Source organism: Balearica regulorum, chromosome 8 (genome assembly GCF_011004875.1).
Source record: "Balearica regulorum gibbericeps isolate bBalReg1 chromosome 8, bBalReg1.pri, whole genome shotgun sequence".
Taxonomy (NCBI): domain Eukaryota; kingdom Metazoa; phylum Chordata; class Aves; order Gruiformes; family Gruidae; genus Balearica; species Balearica regulorum.
In genome coordinates, this window is record NC_046191.1 from 22,230,189 (window position 1) to 22,253,109 (window position 22,921).

General features: G+C 36.0%; 1 protein-coding gene across 6 annotated transcripts in view; it reads right to left on the reverse strand.

Annotated features, from left to right (window-relative positions):
• Window positions 1-22,921, reverse strand: part of COL11A1 (collagen type XI alpha 1 chain) — a 149,850-nt gene that overhangs the window by 31,600 nt on the left and 95,329 nt on the right. For all 6 annotated transcript variants that reach the window (XM_075760044.1, XM_075760042.1, XM_075760043.1 and 3 more), the window contains 14 exons: window positions 20,511-20,564; window positions 19,582-19,635; window positions 16,782-16,835; window positions 15,757-15,864; window positions 14,876-14,965; window positions 14,505-14,558; window positions 9,169-9,276; window positions 8,589-8,696; window positions 7,482-7,535; window positions 3,319-3,372; window positions 2,484-2,591; window positions 1,673-1,726; window positions 687-740; window positions 530-583 (listed from right to left, as the gene is read on the reverse strand). In XM_075760044.1, coding sequence (XP_075616159.1) covers window positions 530-583; window positions 687-740; window positions 1,673-1,726; window positions 2,484-2,591; window positions 3,319-3,372; window positions 7,482-7,535; window positions 8,589-8,696; window positions 9,169-9,276; window positions 14,505-14,558; window positions 14,876-14,965; window positions 15,757-15,864; window positions 16,782-16,835; window positions 19,582-19,635; window positions 20,511-20,564 — 1,008 coding nt within the window. The remainder of the gene's footprint in view (window positions 1-529; window positions 584-686; window positions 741-1,672; window positions 1,727-2,483; window positions 2,592-3,318; window positions 3,373-7,481; window positions 7,536-8,588; window positions 8,697-9,168; window positions 9,277-14,504; window positions 14,559-14,875; window positions 14,966-15,756; window positions 15,865-16,781; window positions 16,836-19,581; window positions 19,636-20,510; window positions 20,565-22,921) is intronic.

A 22,921-nucleotide genomic window follows, 5' to 3' on the forward strand; every position in this document is an offset into this window, starting at 1 on the left:
CTCAAACCTTTGACTTTATTGGAACTGAATCTGTCTGTATGAGGAACAGATACAGTGTGACACTTCAGGTTCGCTTCACCTCACAGATATGTTTACCACTGGTACGTTAGATAATAGCTTATATTCTTAATGTTCCAGATAGAGGGCTGTATGATATTCTAAGCTACACCAGTATAAAATAAAAACCACTTGAAGCCTATAATGTTACTGTAGGAATCAAACTATGTAGTTAAGGAAATCACCATAACCTTACTTTAATCCTTCACCTGAAAAGTAACTCTTCTGTTCCAAAGCTCTTTCCTCTGACTGTTAAATATTTTTGTGATGTAAAACATGAAATAAAAAGACCAACCATGGTAAGTCAGCCATTAGGAGTATAGTTAGATCACTATTAAAATTACTAGATCAATGAAGGATATTTAGGAACTGTAATATATTTATCTATATAGCTCTGAAGAAGAATCAAAATGTATATTCACATTCCTATCCCAATGTTTTCTCTTTCTAGGAGGATATTATTAACACCTACCTTTTCACCAACACCTCCAACAGAGCCAATTGAGCCTGGGGGGCCTTGAGGACCCTACAATGATAAAAGATGTTAATTATCCCAAATATAGTTATCCCAAATACAGTGGTTATTACTGAATGACCAAGAGAAAAAAAATAAATAGGCTAATTCTTACATCAGCTCCATTAGGACCCTGGGGACCTCTGGGACCTGGAGGGCCAGGTGGACCCTGTATCAAAGAGATAATTTGATATAGTTACAATCATAAAGAATAAGTCCAGTGGGGGTTTTTTTTGGCCAATGAAAAATAATATACTCAATCTGTAGAGGACTTTTCATCTTCGCAGTGCTACAGAAACAGCAGGGCCAGATTGCTACCCATTGCATGAGTTCATAAGGCGGCAGGGAATTCACGCTATATTATACAGTACCTGAGCTGGAAATGCTCTGATGCTTAGGACTCCTGAGGACTGGTTTCCTGCACTATATTTTCCCTGCAGGTTACCTGCATAGCCCTTCCTCTGTGCAAAGACCCTGGAGTAGCTTATCAGTCTTGTAACAGCCACGTGACAGTACTGCACCATGGTGCCTACAGGCGGGCAATAATAAAGTATCCAGAGTTGGCATAGGGTCTTGGAGGCAAATCTATACTGTATAGCTTTCATTTCAGTCAGGACCAGCCCAGAAGGCATTCCGTCAACAGTATAAACAGTTGGAAAATGTAGTCTCAAGATCACCCAGAGAAACAGAGTAAAAATAGCCAAGTAGTGTTTACCATCTTCCAGCCTGCAATTACCTGAAGCTAAGGTACAATGCCCTGAATTTCAGAAAAGTAGCTCCAAACTCTATGGTGCAGTTCTCTCTCCTTTTTTTCTTTTTTCCTGAACCTGCTTGCCACCGTCCCCTCTCAGACACACATAGCATCTGCTTTGCTACCTAATCTTCAGAGTATTTTCTTAACTTACATAAATCTTGACATTAAAGATGAGGAGATAGATGTGGGAAAGCAAAGTAAAGCCCAGAGAGAGTTTATGTTACGCAAAATGTTTCATACTCAGGCACCAAATTCAGGAGTAGCTTATCAAATTGTGAGCTACAAAGACAGTATTACACAGATGATACTTATGGCCCCCAGAGCCACCAATGGGGAAGAAGTCTTACCATTGGGCCCACATCACCATTTTCACCCTTTTCACCTGGTGGGCCAGGCAGACCCTAAAACACACAGAAGAGTAAAGAAAACTAATAGTTTTGAAATATTTCATTTGCATAAGTCTCTATCTAATTGATTTTTATATTTATGTAGCTTAGTGCTCATTAAATTTAAAATGTGAAGGTGGACTTTATTGAAAAACATCAGTTGAAACAGCATCCAAGATTTGGGAAAAAAACCAAGGATAATAACAAAAAACATTTTATTGTATGCTTGCTTTGTGGTTTTTGACTCATAAAATAACAAATTGAAGAGGAATAAACATGAAACTATAGGAACCTGCCAATGATGGCAGCAGTGTATAAGCACCATGGAGTTCTGCTAATCTTTCAGAATTCAAGTAGTGTCTGTGATGGTATCACTGAGAAACACACCATGTTGCCAAAATGTATTGTGAAAAAACAGTAAATGACCAGGACATGTTAAATACTCCTCCAGGTTGAATCTTTTCTTTAAAATATGTATCTCCAGTAAAAAGAAGTGCTCTTGTTAAAACAGAAATTGTTGGACTCTATAAATGAATGAGTTACTGAATGAAATTCTAAAGCCTATGGTATCCAGGAGTTCAGTTTCACAGCATTTTACCAATCTCCTTCAGCGTTAAATCTACTGTTTATACATGAACTCTATGAATATGGGATCTTTCAGTTCTTATTAACTGATGCTATCATTTATTTAATAGAAGACAATACTAATTCAGTTTCTGACACCGAAATCAGGGTTCTTACAGGTGGAGGGTAAAACAATAAAGGGATTTACCTGTAAGCCTATAGGGCCTGGAGGGCCAGGAAAGCCTCGAGGACCTTCATCACCTTTTTGCCCAAACATCCCCTGCTGACCTCTTGGGCCTGGCTCTCCATCACCTCCCTGTTTGGAAACAGCAAAAAGCAGGATTAATACAGATCTGATAATAACAGAAAAAGGTCCACTGAAATCACTGGAAAACAACTACAAGAGGGCTCAGAATCACTCCTAATGTCCTTACAAATGCATGTACACCACCTTTATTGAATGAAATCTGTTATACAAATAGAATACCAGTATATGCCCTGGTTTAATGTAGGTCAAATAATACTGCATGTCTCTCAAAAATTTTCTCTGAATACCTCTTCTCTTTCACTTCTGCATAAACATTCTAGCTGTTAATACCTACATACTAGTAAATGTGAGTAGCATGTAGTTCTACCAATCTTCATGGTAGAAGAACCTTCTAGATAAAAATCAATCCACCTGGTGTCAGGTGGATTTTAAAAAGAGATATTCTCTTTTAAATGCATCTGGTACTAATCTAATTTTACCTCTGACTGTCATACAAACCATCAAACAAGTTCACTGAAAGGATGGGCCCCATCCGCTATTTACATCATTTCATTTTTAGTAATTCCTTCAAAGTTTTGCCCTGCTGTAAATCTGGAACAAAATAACACCTCTGCAGGCTTATTTACAATAAGCAACTGCATGTAAGGGGACAATGATAGAACTGTTAATAGTGTTTTGAAATATATTCCTAAGTAAGGAGCACACAGTTTAAATAACTTCTAAGTCTCAAATAAGCTATGGCAAGATTGAGGCTTGCTCTGAATAAGCTACTTACAGCTATACCAGGGGCACCAACAGGACCCTGGAGACCTGGTGGACCGGGAGGACCCTGCAACAAACAAACATCCAAAAGGAAAAGTTAGTGATTATGGCATCTGGAATGAGATTAAAAGCAAATATAGAGACAACTCTATTTGCATGATCAAGGTCTATTAAGCATTTCTACATTTCTCCGTAGAGAATGTAGCATTATTCATAAGACTTTTCCATTCAGTACAAACAATCATTATTTGTTTATCTCTCAAAGACTCAGATTTGCACATCTATAATAGACTTAATTCTGGTATTTATTGAAAGCACACTTGTAATGTTTTAGAATATTTAAAATAGATTCCCATGTGAATATGAATCAAAATGAAAAATATTTTCTTCACAATTAAAAGTATTAGACATTTCAATGACATTTGTGCAGAAAAAGTCAACGTTTAACGCATCATCTAACAATCTATCTTTAAATGGAATGCTTATTATTTGGATTAGTTTTTATGAAATTGCAGATGATTTCTGCAACAGCATAAAGCTTATTTTGATCTCCAGGGGACACGAAAAAAGTCTAAGTTCTTGCTGAGCACTGGGAATCACATTCTCTTTGCTATTCTTTTCAACAGAACGGCAAAAAATATGTCTCTGAGAGCAATTTCTTAATTTTTTCAGTCTCCTTGCAGAATAATAACTTTCTAAGTTATATTGTGCATAATTTAGAAGTCAGTTCTGCAGATGTGATGTAATGAAGATATCAAACTCTGAGAGTATGAGAATGGAAGATACTAGTTTATGATGGCATTAAAATTACGTGCTAGGTTGAATCTGGGTTTGGCACCAGCTAGAGAGATTAGACAGATAAAGAGTGAAGCAAAGAAAGCATAAAACCTTACACCTGGCAACGGCAGAGTTCTAGTCTGCTATTTCAGATGACAAAGAAGTTGTCTGCAGTTTGTAGGCTGGGAATTCTAATTTAATGCACAAAAATTCTTGTATTTAAAGACCTTGCTAGGGCTAAAATCAGATTATTCTGCCCTTTATAGGAAGATTAGGAAAAGGGACTACTCAAGTCTTGTAGTCTATTTCTTTCTCTGAGTTCTACATATATTTTAGAGTATCTTATTTTCTAGGGAGTTTTAAGTCTCAAGCTATGTATTTCTCTTTTAGAATTTTCTTTTCATCACATACCTGATGGCAATAGGTGAAGCAAAGCTTTTTAGCCTCTATGGTGACATATCTAAATTAAAGGACTCCTAAGAATGCTCCTGTTGACTGGGAGGGTTACCATGTGAAAGGGAATTAGCATGCATGAATTTTAAAAAAAACAAAACATATTGGAATGGATTGCTTTTACACTCTGCAGGATGCTTCTACCTGCTTCTTCATTTTATAGGGCCCAGAATGAGATCTACCAATTTTTAATCTTATTTAAATACTCATTTTGATATAAAGTATTGCTGGAAGGTACTTTGCAATTGATTAATGAGAAGTTATTTGGACACATGGCCAGACTCTTTCTTCCATTGCTCTGGAGGACAAATGGAGAGAGACCGATCAGAATCATCAGGAGAGAATCTTCAGTTAATAAAGGCTACTGTGGTAGCAGTGGAGGTTTTGAAGCTCAAGAGAGGATGTACATCAGCAATAAAATTGTGCTGTCCCTAGCTAGGATATGGCAATGTAGTATTTTTTGTTAGGCACGGTATAGTTAAATGCCCAAACATAAATGCTTGTTAGTTTCAACTGGGAATTGAAGATATTTCCACCTCTTCTTAAACAGGAAAGAGGGATCAACTCTACTTTGCTCAGGACCCTTGCTGTGATTAGGCTCTAAATGCCCACCAAGGCATTTGTGGGCGTCTAGGTATAGCGAATATCTATTCTGTATGTCCTGTGATTTCAGAACTAGGTACTTCCTCTTTCAGAATCTTTCAGAGGTGACCAACAAAGCCTTTCCTCCCTGCCCCAACATACATCTGTCAGTGGGCTGAAAGAAAAGCAGATATGAAATAAATGTATTCTGATATTGTCAGGGTTGAAGGACTGCAACTGAGGACAAATAGGATTCAATATACATGACTTCAAATGGGGTAACATTCACTTCAACCAAGCAGGCCTGGACACTGATTCCTGTATTTCAAGGAAAACATATTACATTCCCAAATGCCTTAAACCTTGAGACTGAGAGCACAGGATACATTCTCAAATGATTATGCTACCGACACTTTATTTGTAAAGCAGGTCTGCTGGAACATGCCCAAATACATTAGTACTCACTATGGGAACTGTGGTCACAGTCTAATGCTCAGCATAACTAGCTATGCTAAAATGGTCTGACAGAAAAGTGCAGCACGTGTTTTTTTCTGAATTTCTCTGATGCAGAAGCATCTCTAATGAAGAGGCATATGAAAGGAGAAAACAGGATACGTATGTGATCACATGCAAAGCCTGAAGTGGAACTGGACCATGACCTGCTTCATATGCTTCCTCTGCCTTTTCCTTTAAACACCACTTTTTTTGTGTGTACACAGGGCCTGTTCTGTAATGAACCTCTTTAGGTGGACAAAGAGGAGCTGCATGTATCTCTATGTGTTCCAAAGCTGGTTTACAACTACAACAGCAAATAGATGAACATTGATTTTCAGTTAACTGGGAACAAGTCCATGGTTTTAAAAGTGACTTTTAAAAATGTTTTAATTTGATAAATTAATTTTACCCGATTAACCAAAGCATTCAGCTCAGATTATGCAAGAGTAGTTTTAGTCTGAAGCAGAATTTGTTTACAACTTGGTTACAAGTATGTTTCTTGGAAAACTGGGGTTTATAACAGAAGTGCTCTCTCATCCCTATGCAGAACATTACATTCCTTGTGTTAACGGGACATTACAAATGGTTTATTTGTGATCTATTAAACTAGGATTGTGAAAAGTATGTGTTTTCTGCACTGGAAACTGCAGAAATCTTTCTCACATAAATAATTGAAAAGGACAAACATCCTTAAAAACAAAAAAAACCCTTATCATTTTTTTGCACATTTTGTCTCCACATTTCTTCTGTGAAATTATCATAAAACTGTGATTTGCTTGAATTTGTATATATCCTCCTATAAAACATTATCTGATTATGTGTAAGGCACAAATTTGGTGCAATTTTTACAAGCAATCTACATTTATGATGATCTACAAGTTTTTAATCATAATAAGCACAGTGTTTTCAAGATAATAAATATGCTTAGTTATCAATACCCCTATGTTGAGTTCTGTACTTCACTCTGTGAATATTGATGAAATATAATAATAAAAAAATCCTTCTGCAATTAATTCTCCATTTTTTCTTAAGGTAATTTATTCAAATAGAATGTCAGTTTATCTGAACAGAAGTGAAAACAAACCTTTTCTGAATTTTTGGGAAGGAAACCAAAATCAAATAGGGAAAAAAAAGCTAATTTTATTCCTTCTAGCGTCAGATTTTACAGTGAAAAAAGCTTAGTTTTATATTTCTGGCCTCAATCAAAAGAAGAAGTGCTTGAACTTTAGAAATAGTTTTGAAGACAAAAATATTTCAAATTAAATCAGTAGAAGTCTTATTAGTCCTAAGTTTAGTAATATGTCTAGTGATAATATTTGAAAACTCATATAAGCCATTTCATCTGAGCTCTTCGCTTTTCTGAAATGTTGCAATCAGTTAAGTGTAATCTCCAAGAATTAGATATTCTTTAAAAATTTTAAAACTGTATTAATAGATTTCTCTACTGAGTCTTCATATTCTTCATCATTACGGCTAAGAAGCAAAAGCTGGGTATGTTCACACAATCCAGTCAGTGAAGTTAACTTAAACACAATAAGAGAATGTATGTGTATTTTTGGTCTCTCCCAGTTCAAATGTAGAATGGATGAATTAAAATGATATAGGAAGGGTGCTTAGGAATGCAGTTTACCTATCTATTTTTTTAATGATTCTGTAAGCTCAAGAAATATGAAAAACACTAAATGTATGCATGGCTCTATAAGCACAAGCTTCTTGTGCTGCAATAAAACTCAACATTATTTTGAAGAAACATTTTTTGAAGTGTGTCTTTGTTTCTGTTCATTGATGTAGCAAGGCTACCCGCATACTTCATGCATGAATACTTTTTATTTATGTAGACTGTAATGGACAAAGGATTTTGCTACTCACGTTTTCTCCCTTGTCTCCTTTACTACCCTTCTGACCTGGTTCACCAATTTCACCCTGTAATTGAAAGTTAAAAGTTAAAAGTTAAATTTCTTGTTTAAAATGGTCTCCTTTACACTTAGCTGAAGTCAATATCACCGTATCTTTAAATGTTCCCTTTGATATGATTATTCTGTGTTTTATGCTGCTGTTTCAGGTGTGAAGGCCTAAAGGGGGCAATTCTGCATCGATCAACAGTATGTCATATTAATCCAGATATTGATTGATTGCTATATGGCGAAGGGCAAGAAGACTTGGCTTTGAAGTATAGTGCAACTGAGCTCTAAATAAAGGAAACTGTGTTCCTCATGTCACCTTCAATATGAACGTATAATGAAAGCACTCTGATTTACCGAGTCATCTAACTGTATGTGACTGAACAGCTTCTCACTATAGTGTACAGTATTTCCAAACTTCAGAATTATTCAATTTTGAATTATTCAATTCAGTTATTCAGGAACCATGTCAGAAAAAAAAAAAAGTAGTTTTCTTTATACAATAATAAAAGACAATCACAGAAAATACTCTCTGTGGGATAAATAACACTCATGCATAATAAAAACGAACCTCAAGGTCTTTACCTTTACCTTATGCTATCTAACAAAACAGTGCTGGATCAAGCAAACATGCAAGATGATCCTGAAAGGTGCCGTGTCTTAAATTCTGCCAGAAGTCAGCAGAATATCTTTGCTGTGAACATATTATTTTGACACCCTCAACCTATCAGCAGTGGTTCCAAATCACTATACGTTACTGAGAACATTTTATCTTACTCATTCAGCAAACCAAGTTTCTAAAATAGGCAAAAATCAATTTTGACATCATCTGCCTGGATTTATTTTGCTACACTTTCATCCTTGTTTCTTGGCCAGGATAAATGTTAGTCTACTAGTTCTTGAACACAAATCCCAATGTCCCATGGCATCTGTTTTCTTCGCAGTGGGTGGAGGGATTTTCGGGGAGGCAGGGGTGTTACTTTGTCATCATATTTATTGTGAGGAAAGCTACAACCAGAGAACTGTACTGACAGACCTTCTCACAGATGCACTAATACCAATTATAATGATTCACCTTGTCACCATCTTCTCCAGGAGAACCACTAGGACCAGCAGGACCAGGAAGTCCTACAGGACCCTGTACTCCATCACGCCCAGCTGGACCTTGAGGACCTTTTTCACCCTGGTTTTGAAGAAAAGGAGGTGATCCACATTATCACAGGAGACTAATGAAGATTTCAGAACAGGGAGTCACACTACCAATACAAAAAAACCCCCCGAAACAACAGAAAGGAGACTATACAGGGAAGAGAATGTATTAGAAAATTATACTAAGTAATAGTGGAAGCTGATGACAAATACACTTGTACTCCAATACGCAGTAGCTGGGTACAAAGGTTTAATGAAAGATTGATTTGACAAACTTTTTGATTATATTCACTCCCTGCTCTGATAATAAACAGGTTTAATACTTTGTGGGTGTTATAGGTTATTACAATGAATGTTTTACTATTTACTTAGTTGTAAATATAAAAGGAGTAGGTCAGGTATTCTGCGGATATGTTTAATAGGCAAATACTAGAGTGGGAAAAAGTGACATTCTGAAATGAAAAGTCTGTGCTGTGATAATTTTATGTGAGTCTGTGAATACTTACGGGAGCACCCTTCTCTCCTGCAGGGCCTGGAGGACCCTGAGGTCCAGGACGACCTGGTAGACCAATTGGGCCTGCAGTGCCTGCTGCTCCACGTTCCCCTGGTGAACCCTGGAAAGAAATAAAATATTGTAAGAGAATTCTGATATAGTGCTGATAACTGTTGGTGGTTTTCATGACCCAGGTCAACAGAGAAGATACATGTTATTCAGTGAGATTCCAGCTGGTAGAAATGTACACATTCAGCATGTGTACAAGTAAAGAAAAAGGCTGAAAGAACTAACCTTAAGTTCACACTCAATAGTTCATATTCAATACTAATTTGAACTTTTTTTTTCATAAATACCCTTTCCTGTATTTGTTCATCATAATAGGAGCGTGCTTCACCCTGTTTTCAAGAACTTTTTCCCTCTGTGTTTCCAAAATACATTAACATACCACTTTGATGAAAGAATATTCACCATTTTAAAATACAGACCTAACCCACCCTACAACCCAAATTTTTGGTGAAGTTTTGTGCTGTACGTTGCTGTGTTGATCAGTATGTTTCTACATTTCAATTCACCCGTCTAAAAATCTATTCAAGTATATTAACTAATTTGATGTGTCATACAGAGGAGGCTTGTGTGTACACATATCTTTAGATAAGCACAGAAAAGTTAAAAATCTAATATTGCAAATTAAAGGGAAAAAGACAGGTGCTGTATGTTGGAAAAGCACTGAAATTGTGTATTCTAGAATATATTTTGAAAGAGAGTAATAGCAGAGAGGAATAATTTTCACTCTAATATCAACAAGCCTCACTTTTAAATGAGTAATATCATTGTCATTACTGTATTCCTTTAATTGTCTAAATAAGGTTTTTTTTCTACCTGAAACTACCAAAGCATCCATAAGTGAAAATCTAGTTCCTACCTTCCCTTTTGAAGCAGTATAGGGCTTATGGCTGTTCCATAAAAAGCCAACCTTTATTTTAACTATGTCAATGTGCCACAGAGCCAAGCTCCATAACCTTTCATAATTTGAGTTATGCCTTTATGGTTTCCACTGGATTGAGCTAACTAGACAAAATGGAAAGCATGACTAGGTATGTAAAAATCTGCAGTGCTCTAAAAACAAAGAGGTACCTAGGGTGGACTAATTTTTTCCTGCCTTATTTATTGCATTTTCTAAGAATACAGATGCCATATACTTTTAAGTAGTGCTGAAAGGGAACAAGTAAAGGAAACGAAGTGTTCTAGTACTAAAAAACCTTCTTAAGAGGATACAAGGGAACAGGTAACAATATAGATTAGGACTTCTACCCAAATAAATGGAATTTCAGAATCAAAATGTTAAATTTTGGTCTACCCATATTTCTTTATAATTTACTCAAAAGCCACAATGTGGAGCTTTTGGTGGCTCTTGGAACATTGGAATTTTAAAATGCTTTCACCTATGAGGGCCCAATTTTTTGCTTTTATTCATTACATACTTTTCCTGGATGGACCCCATTAGCATAACTGGTTCTAATTCCATAATAAGGTGCTTTTCTCTCCAGATAACTGTGGCAGAAGAGAATGCTGAATGCTTGCCCCAAATATTTTTGCAAGTTATCTCAGTAAGATCTAATTTTGCATGAATATTCAAAAAAGTATTTGTGCAGGAATCATAGATGACTTTATCTTTCCAGGTGTTGGGTCTTTTTAAATCTAGGTGGATGCCTAAGTTTCAGTCCTATTTCTGTTATTTTGCTTCCTAAGACCTCAGTGAACTCAACAAGAAAAATTCACTACCCTGCAGCCATACTACCATGGTCTCTGATCTTGTCAGCTCTCATAAGCTAAACAATTTAGGTCATATCATCAGTAGGATGCAAGAATAGAGAGGAAAAAAATCCAAATAACTCACAGATCTTTCCTATATCAGACAGCAGACACTAACAGTAGCCATAATTTCTAGTAGCTCTTTTTACTCAGCCAGCTTTTTGTGTTTATCTTTGCATCATTTTTATTTCTTAAATTTCATATGAGTTATGAACAAGAAGTAGACCTTCTGTTTTCAAGGATCCTCTCAATTCTCTATGTGCTTCTCTGATCAAAGCAGAACATATTAAATTATAGTTACAACTCAGAAAAGCATTTTAGGTAGTGTCTTAAATCTGTTCTCTTTTTCTGTATTTATTATCTTTTTTTTGTCACTCTGTCCTGCTATGAAACAATCCCCTTATATTACTAAACTCGTTGTTAACCTGTGGTCTTGCAGTGGTATTCACATCCTGGAATCTTTTTATTAATTTGCTGGGGTTTTAAAAAACTTTCCTACAGGATGGAAGTGTCATGCTTTGTCTTGTATTTCTCTCAAACAGACTATAAACTCATTAGTAACCTTGTTTTTATCTCTCTTTCTGTGAAGAGACATGTAATTATAGCTATTGTATACATTACATAGTAGCAGCAATACTTTTTACTGATGGTTAACTGAATGCTCAACAACTGAAGATCCCTGTGACTGAAAAATGTTACAGATAGAGAAAGATAGATCTAGATAGCTCAGTACTGATAACTGGGTAGCCCAGAGCTGGCTTATTCTGAGTCCAATTTGGGCATCCTATTGCTAAATGAGATAATGAAAAATGACTGATTGACATTCTGAAGAGCTTTCTCTCATTAGCATTCAGCATTCCACACAGTAGTATGAGAAGAGAAGAAAACAAACAGATGACAAAGCGGATAAAAGAGAACTGTTAAAAAAAACCCCAAACCAACAAACAAAAAACCCACAACAAAAAAACCCCGAAAAAACCCTTGCTCTGGAGTGCATTCATGCATCTCTTTCTTTTGTCCAAATCCCTCTAAGCACAGTAATTGGCATGCACAGTATTTGGAGCAGTCATTTGTTTGGTATGCTTGCAGATGTATGCACTAGCCAAATAAAGCTTACAATTGACTATATATGCTAGTTAGAAGCAATTGGTATTGGCAGGGAATTGGAGGAAAATCATCCAGTGGCATGAATTATCTTCCTATTATAAATGGCAAATGAAGACTCCATTATAATTACACTTCTGTGTGTACTCTCTGTTGGCTAAAAATAGATGGGAAAATATTTTAGGACTACTTGATGCTCATGGTCTGCTATAAGATACTGCAAAAAAAGCAAGCTGTTCTGGTTTAATTGTGGTCCTTGCAGATGCACAGAAACCAAGTATTAAGGGCACATATGCATCTTTTTTCACTGGAAAAACACTTTCAAGACAACAAGTTAGTAATTAAAGATGAAATAGAAAAAGTAGGAAAAGAGCCCCGTTAGCTGGTGTGTATTAGAAACACTCCTGGAATTTCTCTTCCAATTTAGTTTCACATGAAAGGAGAGCTCCTTGATTTGAACCAAAGGATGGTAAATGGGGATGAGACATTCACCTCAAAGACTCTGATATTTTGAACTAAAACACTAACATATACACACCCTATAAGAATTAGAAAAACATGGATCATCTGAAATTAAATTCAAACGTGTATTTCATAATATGGACAACCATCTCTAAAGATATGTGCTTTTGCCTCACAGCCTTAAGTGATGCATATTTATGAGAAACTATGATAGTAGTGGCACAACTACTGTGTGGGCATCTTGTCTGGGAAAGTGGGGTGTGTTAAATGTCAGGTGCTGTCTGGTTTGTGCATGCTCAGAAGAGTTCTGGTTCATTGCACCTGAACTAAATAACTGTTTGAGAGGTTAGTCCAGCCTTAGGGCCTCCTTTAACAAAAAATGAATACATGACATTTAGATTGAAGACACTATTCTGATCTATGCTTTTTTGATTTTGGTTCATCTTTTCTTCTAACAGTTCAGCTTCTTAGATGGGGTGGGATAATATCCCTTTTGACTCTCCCTACTAGCTTTCATTCCATTCCATTCCATTCCATTCCATTCCATTCCATGCCATGCCATGCCATGCCATGCCATGCCATGCCATTCCATGCCATTCCATGCCATGCCATTCCATTCCCAGCTAGCTTGTTTTGGTGCCTTTTAGAAATGTATACATACTGCATGGTGTTAAGAAGAATTGTAAATCACAAATGCAAGTTCTTGATTTAAAGCATAGAAGCTTAATGGCATTAAGAATTCAATAATTAATTTTAAGAATTCAAGTACCAAGTATTAAGAAATCAAGAACTAAACCTTAAAAGTGTGCTACAAGCAGATCTTTTCCAATAATGTAGAAATAATCCAAAAGCAAGAACCTTTATACTACATTGGGTTTTCTTCCTCCCTATTTAATGCATTCTAATTTCAATATGAACTGCAAGGACATATGAGCACTGTATTGTTGAAATACATAGAAATTCAGCTCCTCCATTAATTTTTGTCTAACAGGAATAGCTATGCTAAATTTTTTTTTTTTTTACTTCAGTTGCACTGAATGAAAGAAATAAGTTGACAAGATGACTGTCAAAATCTACACAATTCACATTTGGGAAGAACTGTACCATGTTTTGAATACCAGTGCGTCCAGGTAGAACTTCCTTGCATAAAAAATGACAACAGAGAATAGGTAACTTTAAGCATATTCTAATTTAAATACCTTTCAGTGGTAACTACCAGAAACTGAAATGAAAGAGTGAGCAGAGGCATAAATAATAGAAGTCCAAACATGAAACAAAAATCTAAATGTAAACAACTGTTGAGCAGAGGACCATCTAGAAAAAGTCTAGTCACACTACTCAGGGGAGAACAATTTACTGGTTTTGAGGAATGAGTACATATCACTGCTTTTCTCTCTATCATAATCATAAAGAAAAAAACAACACCATCACAAAAAGTTGGCAAATACATTTTTATGCCTAAGTTGAGCTTAAAATGTTGAGAAGGAATATTACTGCATGATGTGATTTTACATAGTTGTTATTAGCCAAGCAAACACAATTTCTAAAAGTTTCACGGATTCTTTCTATAGGCATGGTCAACACAAGTGCGGTAAAGATAAAGTCTTCAAAGCAATGGAGGGTTTTTGGTCATCTTACCTTCTAAAATGCCTAAGCAATTGTATAATGCATCATTTCATTACGTAAAATGGTATTTTAATAAGCTATTCTTATATTCTTGCATGATGTATTTTCCTATGGATTTCAATACGAGATTTCAAGTTGCATGTTACTATTTTCCAAAATAAGATTCTTTTTTACGATGCTCATAATACTTGCTCAAAGTTCTTAAGCTTGCTCTACATTTTTTCCCTTTTCCTACAGAAACTGACCTTTCATTGAAATATATTTTTTTCAATGTAGATGCTGTGGCAAAAGGTTACTATGTAATACTGTTTATATTTCCATAAAATGATTATGTTTACTTACAACTGGGCCAGGTGGGCCTTGTGGGCCTTCCCCTCCTTTCAGACCAGCAGTACCCTAAAAAATGGAAGGGAAAAAGAAGAAAAAAAACAAACAAAATACCCCCCATAAGTTTATCTCTTACACTGGAAAGTTCAAGAGTTACTTTTGCAACACATGTAATAGAAATAATGTAAAAATCCAAACACAAAAAACTGAATAAATTCCTTTTTGTTTATATAGTCAATGATACTTAACAATGTTGGATTTTTGATGCCTGTTCTCCTATTGCATTAATTTTTAAGCACAGTAGAAGGTTCCATGAAATAAGAGTTAATCAGTTGTTTCTTGTATTTAGAAACATCATGTCAATTGTCCTACTGCTTACATCATACCTGAGCACCTGGAAGGCCTCTCTCTCCAGGGAAACCACGAAGACCTGCTGGTCCATCTTTCCCAGGAATGCCTTGAGGGCCTGGGTCACCCTTGGAAACATATTATATTTTGATTAAAAAAAGAAAAGTTTAAAATGCTTATGTTAGTCATTAAATGAGTGATGAAAATGAAATACCGGATCCTAGTTATAGTAATGAGAAAAAAGATTATGACCCCACCTATTCACCCACTAATTCTTTTAAGATTTTTAGGACAATTGTCTATCAATATGGTTAAATTTATAAGAAGCTTTGACAAAATACAGTATTAATTACAGAATATAAACAGTGAAAAACACAGCAAGCTATAAAAATGTGTTAAAAGATACACTCGTTAAAAATTTACAATGCCCATTTAAGATGGAAGATTGAATAGAGTTACATAGTAATGAGATAAGCAGTATTTTTCTTGTGCCCCAATGGTGGCCAAAGAGTAAGCAAAGAGCTAAATTTGGTTAGTGAAATTCTGCCTTGTAGCCAGTACTACACATCCTACTTTAAATGCCAATGTACAATTGTAAATGTACAATTTCCCACCTTGGTGTGAACATGTGATTACTCCATATTTCCACAGTGAATGTGTGATATATGTAAACTGTTTTTTTATTTTTTTATTACCAAAATACTAATTATTGACTCAAGAGATTTCTTATAATTTCAATGGAAGCAAACACAGCTCTAAAATTGTAATCTTCCACTCTTCAAAATCCTTCTGGGTGAAACGTCTTAATTGTGATTTTTATATTGTAAGTTCTGATTTTATTCTGCATAATGATTTGAAATGTGAGACTGTCAGCAATTTATCTGTCCCTTCCAATTTGTTCCCCAAAGCCACATCATACCTTAGCACCTTCTTTTCCTGCAGCCCCTGGGAGGCCTTGTTCACCTGGTGGGCCAGGAGGACCTGGATGACCTCTTTCACCGATTGGGCCAGTCTCACCAGTAGGACCCTAAGCACAAAAGTGAAACTTCAGTCACCTCAAGGTATTTAATGTCTTGGGGGGGGGTGGGGGTGGGGAGGAGCAGATTCTTAATATCCAGCTGTTATGAGTATGTTACAAAACAATATTACCATTGGTTAGCATGCATTCCTCACCTTCCCTCCAGGCAAAGCTAACTTACAAAATATCCTTGTCCTATAAAATAAATCTTGCATTGCATTCTGCCTGCAGGCACGTCTGTAAAGCTTCCAAAGAGTGAAATCCTAACCTTGCTCTTTAAGCAATGAAGCTTTAAAACACAGTGCATACCCACGTATTGGAGGAGGTTACAGAAAGGACATGAGAGGGAAGTCCATGTACTATGCTTGTCTTGAAATACTGTTGTTTTTCTGAATAATATAAATTGGAAAGTAGGAGAGTTGAAAGATAACTCTACAGATTCACTAGCAGAACATTTTCACTGAGGGTATTACCTAAAAAAGCTCATGCAATCCAAATGCTTGATCTTGTTGCAAATAAGTAACATTAGATCAAATGAATTATTGATAGTGAATCTCTCCACAATCTCAAAGTGACTAAAATTTGGCCTCTGACAAGAAAGTGAGATGTTGTATTGTTCTTTCTAAACTATTTCATGGTAGACAACTCTGCCTTCTGGATTTCTGTAAACCACCAACTTTATAATCACATGAAGAAAACACACAGAAAAGGAAACAGAAAGGTAACCTCAACATTTGAATATTTTGTGTAATCACTCATGATCACCAAGTACACCTTTCTGAAATTGTTATGCATTATTTGTTACCAAAGTTAATACAACTATCAATATGGTCCTTTTAATACAACAAAGCAACTACCTTAGCCATAATATAATCATTAAACATTGGTCTTATGCAATTATGAAACTATGAAATTAAATGATGTACCTGAGGGCCAACAACACCACCAGGACCAGGAGGACCAGTTTTTCCTTGAAAACCCTGTGAAATAATCATAGAATACTATGTTACCCAGGACAAAATCTAAAAGAGTAAAATTCATATCTGTGCTGAAGAGGAGAAAGAGAAATTCCATGTCACACATTCCTTCTCTTCAGGAAATAAAAACGAGAATTTCTTTTTTCCTGTGTGCACTTAGAAGTGAAATACTGATTAATCTTTCTTATCTCTATCAGTTCCAATTTCTCTGAGGCGGTACAGCAGTAAAAATTCCAGTTTTTGCAGATCTCTCTAGGTGAACTTGATTAGGTGAGTCTGAATGCCTAAGTGATGCAGCTAAAAGACAGCTGAAGAATACATTTCTACATATATACATTATGAATCATAAAGCCAGACATACAAATGCTTTTTAAAGAAAAACACAGATGGTGGATTAAGTTGGAGGGGCATTAAAGGTAAAGGGGAGGTTAGATAGAAAGAAAGTGAAAAAAAATAGAGATCTAGGAAGATGATGGTAAAAAAAGGCAGCAGGAGTGCCACAAAAAGAATGAAGTTAATGAGAAATCGATATGATGACAAAAACTGGGAAGCAGAGAATAGAAAGGAAAAGGTTTTGGCACAGTTTTTCAGAACACTGGCAAATTGCCAATCAGTGGCGTCAGATTTCCATCCAAAATCAGTCAATAAGCTGAATGACAACTTTATAGTAGTACTGTTTAATATATCTTTGAATCATACTAAATTATTTCTTTCAAATATTGGAAGTGTGTTGCTGAATAGTTAGGAGAGTGCATTCACTGCTGTATCACATCTAGAGTTCCACATAGTATCCCCTGCCTAACAGCCTCTATCTGCCTCCTACTCTGCTCACCTATGTAAAAACAAAGGTGTGATCTGGCCCATATTTCTTATAAATGTTGGGCCCTGCTCAGCCCAACATTCAGCGTTCCTCTGGGTTCAGTCTCACTGACAGTTGCCCCATTCCATCAGATCTGGTTTAAGCTTTTTTTTACCTTCCTCAATCTTATTCTCTTCTTACTGCCAGCCAGATGTTATCATGGTTCAGTTTGGCCCATAACTGTTTACGCACTCTCTCTCAGACCTCTGAAATGATCCAGATTAAAAACAAATACAAAAGTACCCCTTTGCTCTGATGACTGAAAATCAGAACTGCTACAGATGGAATCATTCATGTGTCCCTTCCTTTACACAATCAAAGCTTCTTCTGAATATTATCCATTTCCTGAAAGCATCTTGAGAAGACCTGCTGTTCCCAGGTTTGCAGAATGCACTGATACTTTGCAGTGTATTCAATGATTCTTAGTACTAATGATGGTTTTACTACTCTGTCTTGTTTCTTATGTCACCAGCTTATCATTCCTACAGATTCAGATTTGTAAAAGAAGTAATAAGCAAAGGAGATTTCAGCAGCAAATAGTCAAGATAACCTGAACATCACATGGGTTCATCTAAAATATTTAGTATTAAAGAATTTACACTAATGTCTCATGCATGTGTTTCTAAGTGCCTAATTAGCCTCCATTTTTTGTTATTTTCTGTGAAAGACAATTCAATAAAACTGAGTTTATTGTATTAAGAAGAAGGTACTTGATTAATTCTAATAGGTGAAACAGCTAGTATATTTCTATTTTATCCTTTCACAGGCATGAAACACTAAATTCTTGAACAGACAATCTAAGAATCTCTTAAACACCAGACAATCTAAGAATCTCTGCAGCTGATGCCTCCTGCCAATCTGAGATTGATATCACTGAAATTGACAATCACTTCTAAGGAGGAACTAGCTTAATATTAGTACCTAGTTTATTCCAACATTTACATTTGAAAATATTTCTCATAATATTACTGTTTCTACGTGTAGAATTTCCGCAAATAATGGCAGTTCTTCAAAGTGCATGTGGCTTACCGGGGGAAGAAGCTGTAGCCGTTTCTCCACTAATACTTACCTCAGTTGCTATGAACATACGCTTATTATTCCATAAGCAAGCTGCAGAGGGCAATCTGGGAATCTGGCTCTCTAATTTGTTAAGCTTGAGTATGTCTCTTAGCTTAATTCCCTAATAGCTGTAATGCCCACATGCACCACTGAACTTTAATGAGATATATGCCTAAATAAGAAACAGAATTCTTAAGACCCTGACTTACCAGTGACTGCAATGAAAATTTTCAGATTTTTTTTTTTAAATCTGAAATGGAAATGTTCATCGAAAAAAAAAGTCAACAAGTCTACATTTTGTTTTTAAAAAAATCTGGTTTTCCACAAAAACATATACTCATTGTGATTCTTAGGGGGATTGCATAGGACATAGTTTGAAAATTTAAGATCTTTTTCACCGGTTGAATCATTCCTGATCTTACTTTCCAAAGGCGTTGGCTTTTGAGTTTTCTAGCTGCTTACCATTAACAAGATTTCTTATTATGTTATTATTTATGTTACATGGCATTCAGTGAGAAAAGAACTATACACTAATTGGATGGCAAATCTTTATTAAAATTGAGATCTGAGTATTAATTTCTTTTACTTCTATTGACTATATAAGCTCATTGTGATGTTACTAACCAGGCATAGCAAAGAATAACCTCATTCTTGCAGCATGGAAACAAAATAAAGCTTTCTAATGCCTAACCTACCGACCATAAGAACACTACAGTTATGTAACCTCTTAGTCCCAGCCTTTTCCCCTTTTCTCCGTTTCTTTAGTTTTGATCACACAGTCATGGTCTTTGGAGGTTTACAACACTAAGACAGTAAAGTACATGTACTTACAGTCTCACCCCGCTGTCCTGGGTGCCCAGGCAAGCCATCTTTTCCAGGTGGCCCCTGAAATTGGAAAATACATAAATCAAAGCAATTCTTAGCCATCCTTAATTCTGAAAAATAGTGTGTAATTAGCTGTAAGAATCTCTGATCACTTTGTTTTTTTCTAGACTAGTCTTCAGTACAGCTTAACTGCTCCTATATCAGCTAACTAAGATTTTAATAATACAGTTTCATTGTGTCCTCCCTGATGTGTGCTAGTAATTGCTTGGAGAGTGATTGTTAGGTTGTCAAATGCACGCATGTTCAAAATGTATTTCTGTAAATTCAGAAATCATGGAAAGTCCCTATACTTCCCTTCCATTTTTCTTTGCTTAATGACTCAGTTAACACAAAACTAAGCATTACAGGAGCATTTGATGAAATGTCAGCTTTTGGCATTGGAAATAAAAAAAAAATGCTGGGGGGAAAAAAATCACAGGTGGTTTGATGCTTTTGTACTTACTCCACATGAGAAGAAACATACCAGAAGAGCAGTATAATTAGTTCAGGCTGCAGCTCAAATGTGCTATTACTTCTATACATTTCTGCTAATGTATGTCTTCATCCTCTTCATTTTTTCCTCAATGAATTCATTGTTAAAAGAAAATGTACACCAGCAAAGCAATATTTTGCCTAAACTCAGTCTGTCAGCTGGACATTGGCATCAACGTATCAGAAAATTTACAGTTTAGCATATTATGCTGAATGTCATATGAGCTGCACCAACGATCATTTTGAATATGTGAGTTCTTGTCTTAGCCTTAAAGGTCAATAAGCATATTTGTAATCTATACATAAACCATCCCGTAAATAAATCTTCACATACTAACTTCAGTAACATTGTATAAAAAATAACATTCCTGTTGTTGCACATAGTTTATTAAAAAGATACTTACTGGAGGTCCCTTTGGTCCGGGGAATCCAACAGGTCCCTGAGGCCCTTGTGGTCCCTAGTATAAAGGCAACCAAACACGTAAAGTTTTACTGTAGCTGCCATGACACTGCTTCAATTATAAAATATATGAACTTCAATTATAAAATATATTAACTCTGTAGATAATGTATCTATCTATATGTAACCAGGCTATAAGTATAAAGCCTCAGCTCCACTGCCATAAATAGTGATAGCAACAATTCACACGCATAGACATTGGAGGGGATTTCCTGAAAGCAATACTGCCTGTGTAGGAATGCAGTAAGAAAAAAGAAAAAAGAAAAACTACTTATATAAAGTACGTCTGTGTCCGATGCCTGAAACTGTGCATAATAAAGCAGGAATCAACTGTGAGTAAGAAACATTGTTTTCTGTGTTGCATAAAACATGGGAATTAATTAATAGTCTCATGGTCTTTTTAACTTTGAGTCCAACATTCATCTTGGCAGTTCTTACACTCTGACAATATTTCAAGCCAGTACAACAGTACAAACTTCCAAATAGAATAAGTCTTCTAGAGTTACCAGGGACTACAGATAACATTCTCACTACCATGAAAAATAGTTGAGATATAGCTGAAAAAAACACATGATGCATGAACATTTAATTTATGTAGTTTGGTATACGTACACATATAGGGAGAGAAAAAATTTTCATGCAGTATGGTTTTACAAATTGAGTTAAAGATGATCATGTGACAGTGCGCTGCATATGTATATGCACAAGTATATACATATACATGTGTACATACATGTATGCCCGCATACATCTATGTGCATAGATATTTAAATGAAGTACTAGCTTGCATGACTGTTTCTAAAGTTGTCACCAAACAAAACAGAGGCCACGTTTTTTAAATTTATTGCTGATATGTTGAAATAGACTGTGCTAGCTTATTAAAAGAATTTTTCCTGTTCAGTTTTTAGTGTGCTAAGTCAAAGACCAGCAACCCGAAAAATCTTATTTATTCTACATGGTCCCACAACAGAGCCATGTACCCTAGTCACATAGCGCAAGACTTTATCCTATTCTACTTGGTATACGATGTCTGGCTTTGCTAATACAAAGCTGTCAAAATATGTTAGAATGTTGGTTTGATGTTTGATGCAAAAGACTTGAAGCAGGAGACCACATGTCCCAAATTATGCTACCCTTTTGCTCTTCTGATAAAGCGCCAACTGTTTCCAACTTCCATAAGACTCATTCATTACAGCCCAGACTGACTTGCCAGAGCATGGCTGCCTCCTGCAGCAGGCAAAGCAGTGTGCGAATGTAGCTGTGGGAGAGGATCCCTTCTGCCCAAGCTGGGTGAATTTGCCCTTAAGTGAGTCTTACTCCATGGTAGACCTGGATTATACTGTAATACTAAGTCAACTAAGAAGAGCTAGGTAAAGGAAGAAATTTTTGTGATCATACTGCACTACCTGTCATTTTTATTTTCTCTTCCAAAACAGGTGTAAGGTTGTTTCTGAAACCTCCATAACACACAAATATGTTCGAGGGTTTGGGGTTTTTTTCATTCTGCTGTCTCTGTGAACAAATGAGCTTGACTCATTTGCTTCTGTGTATAACATAAAGCATAAAGTCCCCCCCAAAATGGGGGGGGTGGGGTGTGTATAGAGGAAAACTATTAAAATTTACTCAGCTATTGCACAAAATACATTAAAGAAATTGGTCCCTCTCAGGAACTGGGTTATAAGAGCAGAACTCAAAGTTTTACTGTTAGTTGCACCTTCTTTCTCATAAATTCCCACTCTACTTTGACCCTCACATCTTGAGGCGTTTTAAGGAAAGAAGATTTACATGGTTTTTTGTTCACAATACGGCTTGCAGATTTCAAGCCACTGGACTGATGGATTATGTGAGAAAAAGCACTAGAATACTAACAGCATGTTATCAAAATTACATTTTCTTTTTTGCCATTAAATTTCATTTTAACAGTAGCTGCGTAGAACAGGTTATTTAATGTTTACATGTCTGGGACCTGAAATAGTCTCAGTGGAGTAGAAATGAGAGTTTTATTTTTTGGCTGAAATCCATCCCTACTGGGAAGCAAATAAATACCTCACACTTATGTTACACAAGTGATATGAGATGTGGTGCTCTGTGATTCTTCATCTCTGCTCTAATCAATTTCTCTCCAGGGATGCCTTCATCTTGGATTGATCTGTTCATTGTTTTGAGTCCCCCACAGCTTCTCTTCCTCATAACCTCTTGGAGCTGCCAACAAACTCCTCCTTCATGAGGCTCTGCTGTTCACCTTCTGGTAGGCTGCCTCTGACATTCCTCCTCAGTGTAAAATAACCTACAGTTCCTTTCTTGGACTATGCCTAGTTCTCTACATCCAACATCCTAGTTACTCATTCTTCTCTT